This window comes from Patagioenas fasciata, chromosome 7 (genome assembly GCF_037038585.1).
Source record: "Patagioenas fasciata isolate bPatFas1 chromosome 7, bPatFas1.hap1, whole genome shotgun sequence".
Taxonomy (NCBI): domain Eukaryota; kingdom Metazoa; phylum Chordata; class Aves; order Columbiformes; family Columbidae; genus Patagioenas; species Patagioenas fasciata.
Window position 1 is genome coordinate 10,604,984 of NC_092526.1, and position 14,660 is coordinate 10,619,643.

The following is a 14,660-nucleotide window of genomic DNA, read 5'->3' on the forward strand; positions in this document are numbered from 1 at the left end:
ACTCTTAACTGCCTTACAGCACTGATTTAGCAACAATTATTTTTTTAACTCTTGCTGTGGAAGCACTAACCTGAAAATCATTGAAAAAATGCTCTAGTTATAGTTTCACAGCCTTGTTGTTCATAAATAATACTGAGAAAGACTTTCACAGGAAAGTACTTTCATAGGAAAGTACCCAGAAGATTATGTTAACTGTAGTTCTGTAATGGGTTTGTACAGTTATAGGATCTACCTTTTGTGAACTGGAATCTGCAGACTGGATTAAAATCTCTTTTTAGTGTGTAAAATTGTCAATTATTTTAAAATAAGCCTTAGTTCCAGTGTTGAAAATGCCCTGGCCCACACGGTGTTGGAATTTGTGCTGCGAGAGTGTGATTACTGCTTGCAAGGTCTGTTCGTGCTCCCATCTCTTTGGGTTTTGACTCCTCTCGCATTCTCTCATCTCCCCAAAGGTAAACCATGGCTTGGGCTCATCGCTGGCAGTCGGTGTGTTATAGAAAGGTCATAGAATGTCCTGAGTTGGAAGGGACCCACAAGGATCGTTGAGTCCAACTCCTGTCCCTGCATGTGACAACCCCACAGTTGACACCATGTGTCTGAGGGCGTTGTCCGGTCTCTTCTTGAATGCTGTCAGGCTTGGGACTGTTCCAGTGCTCCACCACTCCCTGGGTGAAGAACCTTTCCATAATGTCCAACCTGTTATGTCCAGTCTTTTCCTAATGTCCAACATATTGTTATATGTTCCTCGCCTGCTGCAGAGGTTGGTCTGTGCAGGAACCCCCCTCAGCTGAGTGACCTGGACCTTGGGACTTGCATCACCCATTGCTGCTGCGTGTTGGGCTCTTCTCACTTAGCTCTGGCAATCAGGGCTTAGTACATTTCCATCATCTTTGTGTGGTAGATAAAGCGGTCTTGCTTGTGAACGGGAGATACCTGCTAAATGTACTCCCGAGCTTTACCTGCGACACTGAGATGCGGCTCTTCTGTGGGAGATGCTGGATTTGGGGACACCTATGTGCAAAGTTACTGATCCTGAAGCAGCTGGTCAGTGTACTTAGCATTGTACCCTTGTGCTCATTTGCTGCAACATTCGCCTGCCAGACCAGCAGTGTCCACAGGGCTGGAGGTGACTGGCTTGCTTGGCCTTGGTCACTTTCTTAGACTTCTCTGAGAGGCTGTTTTCAAAGTTTTTTCCATTAAACCGTCACCTTTTGGGACTACCAAGGCTAGGCATAGGACTTATTGAAGAAGAGGCATTTGGAGAAGTTTGGGTCTAGTCAAAGTGAAGATGAAGGAGTGGAGGTGAAGGAGAAATGCAGTTAAGTGCTCATTTGCTGTGGAAGTACGTCACCAAGAGGGCTGTGTTCCCTTCCATGGCTGGCTTTTTTTTTTTTTTCTTCTTAAGAGTGACAAGATCAGTTGTCTCATCAGTCACAATCAAATAAGTGATGTCCCTGCTCATTGCAGGGGGGTAGGAGTAGATGACCTTTGAAGGTCCCTTCCAGCCCAAACTGTTCTATGATTCTAAACATGTTGAATAACTTTAATTGAAGAATGTTTAATGAATGGACTTTCCAAGGTCATACATGTATTACTACTGTGTTCATTGCAGTCCGGTGTAACAGGTAAACACACCTCGATTTAAGGAGGGAGTTAGTGGCTGGGTGCACAGGGCTCTGGATGATGTCTAACTGAAAAGCTAGGATGGAGCTTACATTCACTGAAACTCAAAAGCAATTAGTTGTGACTAGGGTCAATTTTCAAACGATTAAAAACCAAGCGCATACATTTTTATGAGTATGCAGTCTCATAATTTTCAGCTAAATTAAGACAGCAAGCAAGTCTAAACTGTACTTCCCTTGTATGCCAGTAATAACAAAAGAGAGGTGTCTGCACAGGATGAGTTTGATTATGTCTCCTTTAGCGTTTTTGTACACTTAAAATATACAATAGCCTGAATACCCTCTGCTCTCCTTGCTTTTATTTTTATCTGTAGTAGCACTTAATGAGCTGTTAGAAATTAAATTCCTGGATAGACCAGTTGGCTGCTCTCCATTGCAGGATATTACTGCAATACTAATTGCCAGAGTAGTAGCTAGAACACATATTTTTGCTTTTAAATGTAAAATTAAAAATCAGCAACTTGTATTTTGTTTTGGTTGGTTGTTTTTTTTCTTTGAAAAGTTACTTTCTCACATCTCTTATTTGACTAGTATTACTGAATGGCAGTGATGTACTCTGAGGTTATCTTCATTAGTGGCATCCTAAATAGCTTACTTGAGGATGAACCTTAGAGTAACATGTTATATTTATCAAATTGTCAGGTATCTAATTAATCTGGTGATACTGACACTGTCTGTAAATGAGGTGTAGGCAGAAGCTTCAACTGGTTTGAATTTTACCCCAATACTTAGTCCAGCTTAGTCTCCACAAATGGGGATGATCCTTTGGCTCTAGTAGTTCTATGTTTTTCACCACCTTTTTCCTTTTTGCTGATATGGGGCTACTTTGGCCTCTTAACAACTGAAAGAGATGCTTCTCCAGTGGACTGGAAATGATTTTAATTTAATCTTCAGCATACTATGAGTTACAGAACTTTTAATTAAAAATCTAAGTAAAATGATTCAAATACAACTTTCTTTTAAAAAGCAAATAGTGCCTGATATCTGGGTCATTGTTTCAATTCTTGATTGGAATAATGGGAACTTTTTTTCTCATGCTGGACCTGAATTGTTTATCAAGAGCGTGTTCTTCAGTGTAGGATTATGCCCTACTGTAAGAGGCGAGGGCATTGAGGTGACAATTCTAAAGTTATGGGAATGTACAATATAAAGCAGGCCTTTAAGCTGTGGTTTTAAGATGATTAGTTCATAGCCATAAGACCTGCAGGCCTTATTTAGGACGATTGGTCATGTATTTTGCCTATAGTGAGATGAAGCCTCCGTGCCCAACACTCTTGATGGGTTCTCACTTTCATTGGATGTTGCAAGTTGAGGCTTTGAAAGAGAAACTACCTGATTTTCCTGCCAGGCCAGAGGAGGAGATGTTTTGGCTTCTGTTTTACATTTTGGAATATCTTGATGTGACCTGTACCTGCATGTTGTGTCCTGTAGAACATCTATTCAAGAGCGTGATTGTTCATGTGGTCAGGAAGGATTTGGGGCATTAAGGATAAATAAAACCACACTGGTGTAGGAGTCCCTAGGGACTGCTTTTAGTTAGTCATCATCATCAAGATTCTGTTAATAAGTTTGTGAAAGTTAATTTTGTTCATGAGTCTAAAAATACAAAACTTGGAGGAAGCAGAAAGCAGGAGCAGCGTGTACACTAAGTCTTTAATTACCCAAAACTAGTGCAGATATGTCCAGGAGAGCCTGCTGAATAAAACCCAAGTATTGGTGAAACTAATTATGACTCAAAATTAGTTGAGGTTCAGTAAGTCTCGTTAAACTGTCTTATGAAATAATTTTAGAAATGAGGCTGAAAAAAGAATCTGTTAACTGTTGGTAGTTTGATTAAAATAGTAGTACCAGTCTGAAAATGAAGGTGAAAATTCATTTTCTGAAAGTAGATAATGATGATCGAAAGCTGGGAAGGAAGATCTAAAATTTAACTGGTATTGTCTGATTGCTTTTATCTTTTTCTTAATAGTGATCACATGGAAAATATTTGTGGCTACTTAATGAAATACACCAATCTTGTCACTGGTTGGCAATATCGGTAAGTCTTTTATGGTGATTTTTAGTGATGTTGGTCTTTTGAAGCATCTAGATGAACATGTTTCAGATTTTATTAATAATACTTGGATTTTCCATTTTTCTATTAGGCAAACTTTATGGAAGAGCCTTATGCTTTTCTCAGTATAGATTAAGCTAATGTGTCGGTGGATAATATTTGTATTAAGGCATGAATAAGAAAAAAGTGCATAGGAAGTGTGAAGCAGTTAACACATTTGGTGGCTTATAACTGTGCTTGTTTGTGTAAAACTAACAAAAAAACAAACCAGCATTGTTTTTCCTTTTTCCTTTTCTATTGAGTTTTCAGCTTTATACAAAATCACACCATTGTTTAAAAAAAAATATAAAAAATTGTCTTTACTGAAAATTCAAACTCAAGCAAGTTTTTCCCTTTAGTTCTCCAGGATGTGCCTCTCCTGGAATAAGTCACATTTCTTTGGCCAAAGAAATGTGGGTTTCCTGCTCGATGCTGTTCCTAGGGCAACACAGAGCAACCAAATGACTGTCGGTGAAACGAGTCCTTAGCGCACCACGCTGCCCACATTCCTACCATGCTACCACCAGCATACAGTGACTTGTTTCAATACTCATTTGAATAGCTGAAACATAATGTCCATTTCATTATTATTATTTTAATCTGAAATTGCTTAAGTTTCACAGTTTTGTATCTCAACTATTTTGTATGAGGGGCTGTTTTATCCTTAATTTATGGAGTTTAAGGATGTATTAAGCCTTAGACATTCAGGATATTCTTTTGATTCCCAAAATCTTGCAATAGCACTCTTCTGTGGGTGCAGCTTTTCTGTTATGCAATCCATGATCTCTGAGAAAAAATTGGTAAGAACTGAATTTTTATGCAGTCTTTTTGGAGATATAATTAATATGTTTGGGATTTTTATCACCTCACGTCTTTAAGTCCCAACCCCATCTGTGCCAGCTTGTAACCGAAGTTTTCCCTTTTCCCAGTACCACCTCTCCATCCCCAAATAAAGGAAAAGAATGAACTGGTTTTATTTATTGTATTTGCTTTGTTATCATTGCAGATTTTTTGTTTTAAACAATGATGCTGGCCTGCTGGAATACTTTGTGAATGAGCAGTCTAGACATCTGAAGCCCAGAGGTACCCTGCAGCTGGCGGGAGCTGTGATTTCGCCCAGCGATGAAGATTCTCACACCTTTACGGTCAACGCTGCCAGCGGGGAGCAGTATAAACTGAGAGGTAGGACCTGGGTTCTTGGACAGGGGTGTCTTCCACTAGAGGACACTCCTGGCTCTCACCTATGGCTGCTCTGCTGGTCTTGGCAGTGGGTCCAAAGCAGAACTTGTTTGGCAAACTGCTGCAATGAGAGTTATATGTGAAACATTGCTCTGTCCTGCTCTTCAGTTAGGAACCGTCCTCCTTTATATGTGGTTCCATACTCTTTGGGTTTGACTTTCAGAAGACCATGAACTTCAGATGTCTAAGATGGGGTTTAATGTTCATGCACAGTGTCCCTAAATTGTACTGATTCAAACTTTTCTAAATCATTGTAGGTAACAGTGCTGTGTTAATGCTTGCAGAGAACTATGTTATTCCTAATGTTCAGTTTATTAACCTTCTTGTGATGGTTATAAAAGCCCATTAGCTGATTTTGTAGGCTATGTGAATCTGAGCTAAGATCTTCTAGTATTTCTTCCATTGAAGCCTTGCTGTCATTTTCTAATTCAGGGTACCTCACTCTTATTCCAGGAGAATGTGTCATGTTGTTGAATTAAAATATGTGTGAGGGGAATTGCTGTCTGTAGAAGTTATTTCTGTGTTACAAAATTAAATAAAGAATACATGCCTTTTATATTGAACTTGAATTAATGATACAATTACAGGTGAGCTGAACAAGTTTTAGATTTTAAAAAAGTCTTCTGACTATTTTAAAGAATTAAGCAGGCTTTTTTGCCCATACTTTGAAATGTCATCTTTTACATAATCCTTTTGTTCTGATTTTATTAGCTACTGATGCTAAAGAACGGCAACACTGGGTTAGCAGACTACAGATATGCACACAGCATCACACGGAAGCTATTGGAAAGGTATTGTGCGACTGATATTTTTGCGGGCAAAGATGGTTTAGGCTTGTGGTAGAAACAGTTGTGAATACAACTGTCTTGCTATCTAAGACAAATACTACAAAAGGGCCTGTGGTTGGGCTTGAAATTTACATAAAGAAACATTTTTCTGAGTAATAGCTGTCTTGTAATAGAAAAATCTCATTTCACAGATTGTTCAAAATTAAACTATACAACAGGGTAACCGTCAGCAGATAGTGGAAAGTATTTATTTAGCAGTTGCTACTAGTACATTATTAAGGCTTTGTCATCTGTCCTTGCTGTATAAAAGATAAGAATTAAACTGCTCTACTGGATCTTTGAAATTGGAATATTTGCTGGTTAATTAGGAAGTAATTATGAATGTTTCTCAATATGTTTATTCACTAGAACAACCCTCCTCTGAAATCTCGCAGCTTCTCTCTTGCATCCCAAGGAAGTGCCAACTCTCCTGGTGTGCAAAGAAGACCCAGTCAAAATGCAGTTTCCTTTTTCAGTGTTGGACATCACAGATTGCCAACTGGAAAAAGAGTTCCTATTATGCAGCCAGATCACCTTGTAGATGTTAGAGAGGTTTGTATGCCTTAAATTACCTTATAATCTTTTGAAAGAGCTGTCTTATTATTTGTAGGTTGCGGAGAAACCTGCTATTCTTAGTCGGATATATTGTTAGTAGCATGTCCTAAACTATTTCGTAGCTGTGTGAGGATAACTCACTAGCCTTGGCTAATTGTAGAATTATGTGGTGTATATTGTATGACTTTTCTACTCCACAGTAATATCCTGATGCTCAAGGTAGAATTTTGCATGTCCTCATACTTGCAAGTCCAGCACTACAGGCGACAAAGAGTATCCTTAAGGAAGTATAATGTTACATACTGTGAGACTATTGTATCACAAACTTTTTTTTCCCATGTCAAGCTATAGTAGAATTGTCTAAGCTGTAGTTGTATCTCTTATGAATAAGGAGGCATCAGTCATGGTTGATGTTTAAGAATACTACTAATACCATGTTCTGGTTTGCTAATTCACATGGACAAATTGTCTAGGGATGGATGTGACTGAAAAGAGAGCAAAATAAAATGGGCAGCTCAGAAGCATACTTTTTCATTACACTTTCAGGTGTAGTGTATTTTGGAAAAAACCCAGATAATTACCTTTCCATCTTGACAGAATGGACTGACTACTGCTTGATTTAACTTGTGAGTTTTTATGGGGTAGATCATGCAAATCTAAAGATCATACTAAGCCAAAATATGTTGCTGAATTGCAAACCCGTGTTGCTTAATAGCAGTATTGGTATCAGTGAATATTTTAGTGTTAGCAGTGTAATTAGTGTAGTGTGATATGTTTTTTTGCACAAATAAGTTTCTAATGGAGAGCTCTTTGATTTAGTAAATAAGGATTTATGACATGTCAATAGTTAGATGTTGAAATTGGACCAACTGGGGCAGAAGAGTGCTCTGTATTGTAAGCATCATTAACCTTAAAATATGTGGCTGAGCGTTGTGTTACGTTCATCAGTGGGACGCTGTAAATTGATATTGAAAGCACTTCCCTTGGTGTGGTTTGCTGTTATTGTCATTGTTCCTTGATTTACATCAAGTGCTGTGGCATAGCTATTCAGGAAGATAGACAAAGTGACTGCCTGTTCAGATCTTAGAGTCTGTGAATCTCTGTTCTTGGACATGTCTTGCCAAAGGGTAACTGCTGCCATCCTGTTTGTACCCCCAAGTAGCAGTAAAGTCTCCTATAGTGCTAATGCAAAGACATACAAAGTCCTGTCAGGTACCCAGGAAAACTTCAGCTGGCATTTCTGTGGCTTTTGCTTTCTATGAGCTGCTTCATCTGCTTTATCTTCTGAAAGAGGAGTTTCTCTTCCAAATTCATTTTAAACTGAAGCTTTACAGATAATTGCTTTTCTGTTTCATTCATCAAATTGCCTCTTACTTGTGATAAAATTCTTACTAGTGTGGTACAATAGTTACAACATATGGTAAACTTAAATATTTGCACTTTCCTACCCATTGCATGAAAATAGTAACAATACAGAATATGGCATCAATATTTACAGAATTTGTACTAATAGCTCTCTTAGCAGTTTTTCTTTCTCTTATCTGTTGTGTTTTGGTGTTTGACAAGGTGAGGTAATGTTCCAGAAATGACTTTATAAGGTTTTGACTTTTCAAATGGTGATATGACATTCCAAATTCAAGGGAGGAAAGAGGAGAGTGCGTGATCTGGAACACTGAAGCAGGGGCTTGTGTCCTCTCATTGGGATTCTCACTGGCCTGATCCTGGAACAAGGTGCTTAGGTGCTGCCACATAGGAAATTACTAAGAATGAAGAATCACCAGAAGGGTTGTGGTGATTTGTTAACTATTATCTGTGGTTTTTCTTTTGTCTTTTTTTTTTTTTCCAGAAGTGTTTTTCAAAGTATTGGAGTAAGAGTTGCACACAAAGACTTATATTGTGTCCGTGACTAGAAAGAAAATAAGATACATGTTCCGATAGCAGCCGGTGTGTTTGCGTGGGCAAGGCTGCATAATTGTCTTATTAACTTTCTGCCCTGTCGCTCCTGGGACATGTGGACGCTGACTGTGCAGAGTTAACTCTGCTTCTCAAGAGCTGATGCTCTGTAAATTCACACCAGAGCACAGCCTGTAGCCAAGCCCTAAAATGTTCCGAATACCTACTGTGGACTTTGATAAATAGATATTGCTTAAGTATTTATTGCCTAAAACCTTCCTGGAAGGAAGGCAGGCAAAGGTATTGAAAAAAGTAATCAAGATACTGCTAGGAATGGTGAATTTAAAAACTAAGTAGTGCCATAGCAGTTAAACACGTGAAGTAATAATTTTTCTGCTCTGCTAATTGTCTGTTTTTACAATTCATTTAACTGCCAGAACACATAATAATTGCAGAGTAGCACTGTCCAGTTAAGTTAATGCTGTTTGTACTCCCAGAAAAGGGACCAGCATGTCTAGAAGTTTGCTTTCATCTCTGTGATTCAAAATCAGGCAATATGCTGATTTTTCATCCCCCTCTGAAGTAGCCAGTGAGATAGTGATGCTAAATGTGGTGGCAGTGCAGGCAATAAATGGGAATCCTGTGTGGTTTGAGCCAGACTGAGCAATGCAGGTCTTTTCCTTTGAAGTGCTGGATCTCTTCTTGTAGGGAGTAGAAAGATCTCGATGCCCACAGGTAAAACCTCATAGATCTTCTTCCAGGCTGTGTAGAACTCGGAGCTTAATTACTCCTCACACAGACTGTGTGGGGTTTTCACCCCTCGCGTCACTATCAACCAAGCATGAAAGCGTTTGATATTTACTGCAGCAAGTACCATGGTCACATTCTTCTTTCTCATTTTTTTTGGAGGCACTTTGATATTCTTTTCTTGTCAGTAAAGTGCCGTGTATTGCTGTGGGAATTTCATAATGCATTTAATGACTCTTTAATAGCTGTAGCAAAAAAAAGTACAGTTAACATTATATGCATCTGTTATCTTGTAATTTCATTATTGTCATAAAATCATTTGGGATCCTTTGTGTGCACACTGAACACACTTCCATCACCTGATAAATGACTGTTTTGTTTGACAGATGATGTCTCAGGCTGAGGGCCAGCAGAGAGACTTGATCAGGAGCATAGAATGCCTTCCTGTCTCCGGTCACCTTACATCCTTGGATCAAGACCTGTTAATGCTCAAAGCAACTTCCATGGCAACCATGAACTGCTTAAATGACTGTTTCCATATTCTCCAGTTACAACATGCTTCTCAGCAAAAGGGGTCTTTACCAGCAGGTGGGTACAGGTGCTCACAAAGAGCAGAACTCTACAACAAACACTTTGAATCCTTTCCTTCTTGCAAAAATAATTGTTCCACTAAATCCAGTTTCACATGGGCAGAGAAAAGTGCCAGCTGTCTGGTTTCTTGTGAATTTTTCTGGAATCTGACTTGCTGGTGCTGGGTAGAACTCCATACACATGGTGTATTTTCTTTATTGCTTATTCTATCAAGAAGTCTGTGGCAGCAGCTGCATGAATGTTGCATCTAATTGTTGTGGAGCATCTTGCAACAGAATGAAGTACATAAGGCACCACAACCAGGTGGCTGCCTTTGGGATGTAACTCATTGCTCAGGAACAGTAATAGTAGAAGGGGAACTTTATGGGATTGCAGCCTCTATGATGTGTGGCGTCCAGTACAGCTCCGTCAAGTGTAATGCTTCTGACTTTTTTTTTCCCACACACTACATACATGTTATAAGCATTTACACATGTGTAGGTTTCATTTCTAGTTAAGCATTAAAATACAAAGCTCTATATTTGCACAGGTTATTGTTGAAAGTGTTTATTTATTAGTATTTTTATTTTGATTTAACATCCTAGTCTAAAACATAGGCTAAGGTGTCAGGTTCCATTCTGAGGCCAGAACAGACTTGTAAGCAAATTGTTCCACCTCATTTTTGTGCAGTGTACTGAACTGAATGTGCTCTTTCCTGTTTGTAAATTCTTTTGCATCGTACTGTGATTTTGTTTTTTCGCGGGTTTACTTTGTGGATTTTTGTGAGGAAAAAGGTTTTGAGGATTCTCAAATGCTTCTCTTGCACAACAGATGGGGTAGATATGCTTAGTATGTAACAAAATACACTCATAAGTTGTATCTTACCTTATCTTTCCCATATTCCTATCATATTTGTGGTACTTGCTTTGCCAGTGCGTATTATTTCAGAGCTGTAATTAATTTAGCTTCTAAGAGGAAAAAAGACGTTGTATAAAAGTATTAAAACTATATTGTTTGTGATTCTTAAATCACCACAGGCATTAAAAGAGAATGTGTGAATAGGATGGATTAACTTTTTTTTGCTGTATTTGAGTTTAAAATACCTTTTTAAAAAATGGAAAACTGGATGGCACCACTCCAAATCTTTGGCTGAACTTCAGAGTTACCGACACTGAAAGAACTCTGCCCACCTTAGAAGTCTCTTTGTTTTGACATTTTTGCATGTCTTACTAAGGTGACCCACTAGTACCAGGAGAAATAAGTAGAACCCATGAGCACCACTGTAATAACTTGTGAAGAAGATGGGAGTTTTTTTATCCTTGATGAGTGTTTTTGGGTCTTATTTTTAATTTTTTTTTAACCATTCAGGGAAAAGCTCAGTTCATCTGACTGCAGTTCAGTTGGTATCTGCTCGTTAATGGCCAAATCTACAAACATTGCTTTAACAAGTCCAAGTCTTGAAGATTTCTGGTGGTGTCATAGGGAGATGGACAGAGCAGGGAGAAGCAGCAGGTTGGATTACTGGGGCCAGAGTTAACTTTTTAAGTCTATTTAGCTTAGATTTTCCCTCCACACTTGGGAGCAATACTTATTCTTCTGGTTCAACTGCTGGAGTCTTTAGGTGGTCATCAGAGGGTCATAGAGAATGGAAAAGGCTTGTGACCCTAATGCAGATGCTGCAGGAGGCATTTTTGTATGGAAGTATAGGAAAACATCAAATGATGTAGGGAAAAAAATCTTGAATACAGACTGTTCTGTCTAATAAAACATATAAAAGCATTATTTAGTTTTCTGAGGATCAAAAAAGCAGGTCAGGACACTTCAGCTAGGTCCAAGTGAAATGCTGCAAGAAGTGATGATGAAGAGGAGACTTGTCGAACAGAATGTGAATTTAAACATGATGCAGAAAGAAAGTATTTCAAGGTCTGTTGGAGTGGTACTTGACTGCTAAGAACGCGTTGGGCAAGTGCTTGTCAGGCTTGAAAAACAAGGATTAGAAATTACGTATTAGTGCTGGGTTGCTATAAATTGTTCAAAGAGGAAAAAAAATAGAAGAATGAAAATACTGCTCCAGCAGCTTCAAGGTGGACCATAAATCACAGACTTAGAAGATTAACAGGGAAGTTGCAGCTATTAACTTTACCTACATTCAAGTCAAAAGTGGTGAAATGTACTGGATTTAAAAGAAAAAAGTACTTTGTTATCATAAAGGTGAATTGTAACAACAATTTGCAACTCTTGAAGAAAAATGGTGAAAGTGAAGACTATGGATTCTCAGAGGTCTGTGTTGTAGCAGAGGGGAGATGCTGAAAACTGTTTTAACAAACATGGGTGAAGACTTTTGGGGAAGGAAGCAATCGCAAGAGAATAACTTGTGCTACCTGCAACAGTCAAAAGCAGATTTGAACATGATCTTCCCGTAGAAGAGGAGTAATAGTGTGCTATCCTGTCCTCTCATAAAGATTGAAACAACTTGTAGCACAGATCACTTTTAAAAAAGGGTTTTTTTTTGTTAAATTTAACAGCAAAAATTAAACAGAGCTTAACAATAAATAGGGTTATTATAGTAGTAGCTGATAGAGTATAAAAGGGAGGCTACTTGCTAAATCGAAGCTAATATTAAGGCAGTGAATGTGGATTAAATGCAGCCTAGAACATGTGGTTAGAGATGATTTTGTTGAAAGTTACAGCTCAGAAAACAGGTATCGTGAAGAGGTTTTAAAGATGAGTAAAAACCTTTTCAAAAAGGTGAGCATGACAGTGATGTTCTGAGCATCTTGTTTTTTGACTTCTCTGAAACTTCTGTTTAAATAGCTTAAACCGCTGAGGGATTCTTGTTTCTTTTTGTGTAATGGATTCAGGAGTAATGGACTTCATGAAAATAACTGTGTTGCTGTGGAAAAAGTTGTCTTGTTCCATTAGTAAAACTGGGCTTTTTTCCCACCCCAGTATGTTCCTGGTAGAAATGCTGCTGTTGATCTGAATTAAGCTTATTCGGCCTGTGTGGTTGAGGGTGTGACCTAGTTCCAGGTCACGGATGTCTTGAAAAAAGGGTTGTGGAACATATAGGAAGAGACAACAGACACCTCAGTGTAGGTTCCTGAGCACAGGAAACTGCCGTGTGGTGGTGGAAATTCAGACTTCTCAATAATTTCTGTGTTTGCAACCCGGCCAAGATGGTTTGCCAGCTTGTGTATTCTTCAGTAAAAACGGATTGGAGTCACCTGTACGTTTATTAGCCTTTGAAAAAGAGTGGAACGTTTGTATTATTAATGAGGAACCCGATCCGTTCTGAAAAATTAGCTGAAAGTAACTAGAGACGCTGGAGTCATTGAGTTGGGTAATAGCTTTCCAAGCCCTGCAGCTTTTTTTTTTGAGCAACTATTATTTATTCAACACTGTGTGCTTACCTGAAAAAAGACAAGTTACCCTCTCCAGAGGAAAAAAAACTGGCAACAAAACTTTTGCTGTAGCTCGTTTTCATCTAGAAGTTTGAGAACCTGATAAGTGACTGACTCTTTTTATTTTGGTACCAGTTAAAGAAAAATGTGCGGGTTACTTAACATTCCCGTGGTGCTGGCTTCTTCCTGCGGTGTCTGATTACACCTTTCATGACACCAACTAGTTTCTCCAGTCCAAGTTGCATGTATTACAGCTCACCAATCGCAGGGTTTGTGCTAATGATCGCTGAAGGTGGTGTCTCATTGCACCACCTTTGTTTAGTGGCTGCTGAAGGGATTGGCTGCAGCAGGAATTGGCTGCTTTCAGCTGATTCCTTAAAAAAAGAAATATATATATAGTTCTTTTGTGAAAACTGCTACTCGCTGACCTTCCAGAGAATGAGCAAGTTTCAGCGCAAACTTTCTTTTGCTTCAGGAACAACAATCAGTTGGTTGGATCCGAAGATATCTCTGGCAAACCACTTCAAAAATGGAGCAGCGCAGAATTTCCCGGCAGAGATAAACAAGGCAGCGTCGGTTAGAGAAGAGCAGCCCGTTGCAGAGCCCTGCCAGCTAACAAGGGTAAGGTAATGTGAACATCCCATTTCTGTGGGGAATTATTTTGAGGAATACCTATAAATGCTTCAATCATATTTTGTGAAAATGATTTAATGACAAATCTTTTCACACTTCTCGATTAGCTGTGTTGGAAGAGTGAGTACAGTTGCAATAAATGAAACTTTCTGATTGCTTTTTCAGTAATTTTTGCTGCTTTCTGTAACGGGCTGTTAAGTGGTGGGAGCCAATTGGGCTGATAATGCCAGGTGTTGAAACAAGCAGTATTCCCTTGCATTTTGACCAAAAACAACTGGAAACTGAAGTGCAAAATCCTGACTGGAATGTATGACACTCAAAATAGGCCCAAGAACTGCCTAAGCAGATGAAAGACAAAATTGCCAGTCTCCAGCTATTAAATCTCCCTGTCTTTCTTTCCTTAGCTCTTGCTGTGTCTGTTTTTCTTCATCTGAGCAACCCTCATCACTTCAGAATGGCTTAGTTTACTTGAAATACAGCTGCAGTCTGTATCATTATAACTGTCAGAATTGATTTCAAGTACAAAATATGAAAGTAAAAAACCAGCAGGGATTATGATAAAGAACATGTTTTCCTAACTGGGCTAGCAAATCGTAATTGCGTTCCTTTTACACTAGTTGGTTTCACACAGTTGTTTGGATGAGACACTATCACTGTGAAAAGATAACGTGCTGTTTTATGTCTCTGCAGCAGCACTGTGCTATCTTATGGTGAAATCGAAACAAAGATTTTTTTTTTTTCAGTTGTTATAGTTTATAGATTTTTAAATGAATCTGAGTAGTTGCTACTAAATTAAAAAAAGAAAAAATGAAACAAATCAGGAGCTTTCAAAGAAATAACTTAATTCCTTATAATAATTGAGTCTAAGTGCTTAATGTATATAATTGTCTGTGTTTGAAATATGACTATTCTTATGGCTCCCCTTAGATAATTTCAGCTCTCTTATTTATGATAGCAGAACAGTGTAGCCTCCTCGGAAAGGAGTCACCTGTGTGATACTGCAGTTGTCATCATGGTTTGA

General features: G+C 38.6%; 1 protein-coding gene across 1 annotated transcript in view; it reads left to right on the forward strand.

Moving 5' to 3' along the window:
- Nucleotides 1–14,660, forward strand: part of OSBPL11 (oxysterol binding protein like 11) — a 37,856-nt gene that overhangs the window by 11,876 nt on the left and 11,320 nt on the right. The window contains exons 2-7 of the mRNA XM_065840625.2: nucleotides 3,652–3,720; nucleotides 4,781–4,956; nucleotides 5,725–5,804; nucleotides 6,210–6,392; nucleotides 9,422–9,623; nucleotides 13,482–13,627. Of these exons, the coding sequence (XP_065696697.1) occupies nucleotides 3,652–3,720; nucleotides 4,781–4,956; nucleotides 5,725–5,804; nucleotides 6,210–6,392; nucleotides 9,422–9,623; nucleotides 13,482–13,627 (856 nt within the window). The remainder of the gene's footprint in view (nucleotides 1–3,651; nucleotides 3,721–4,780; nucleotides 4,957–5,724; nucleotides 5,805–6,209; nucleotides 6,393–9,421; nucleotides 9,624–13,481; nucleotides 13,628–14,660) is intronic.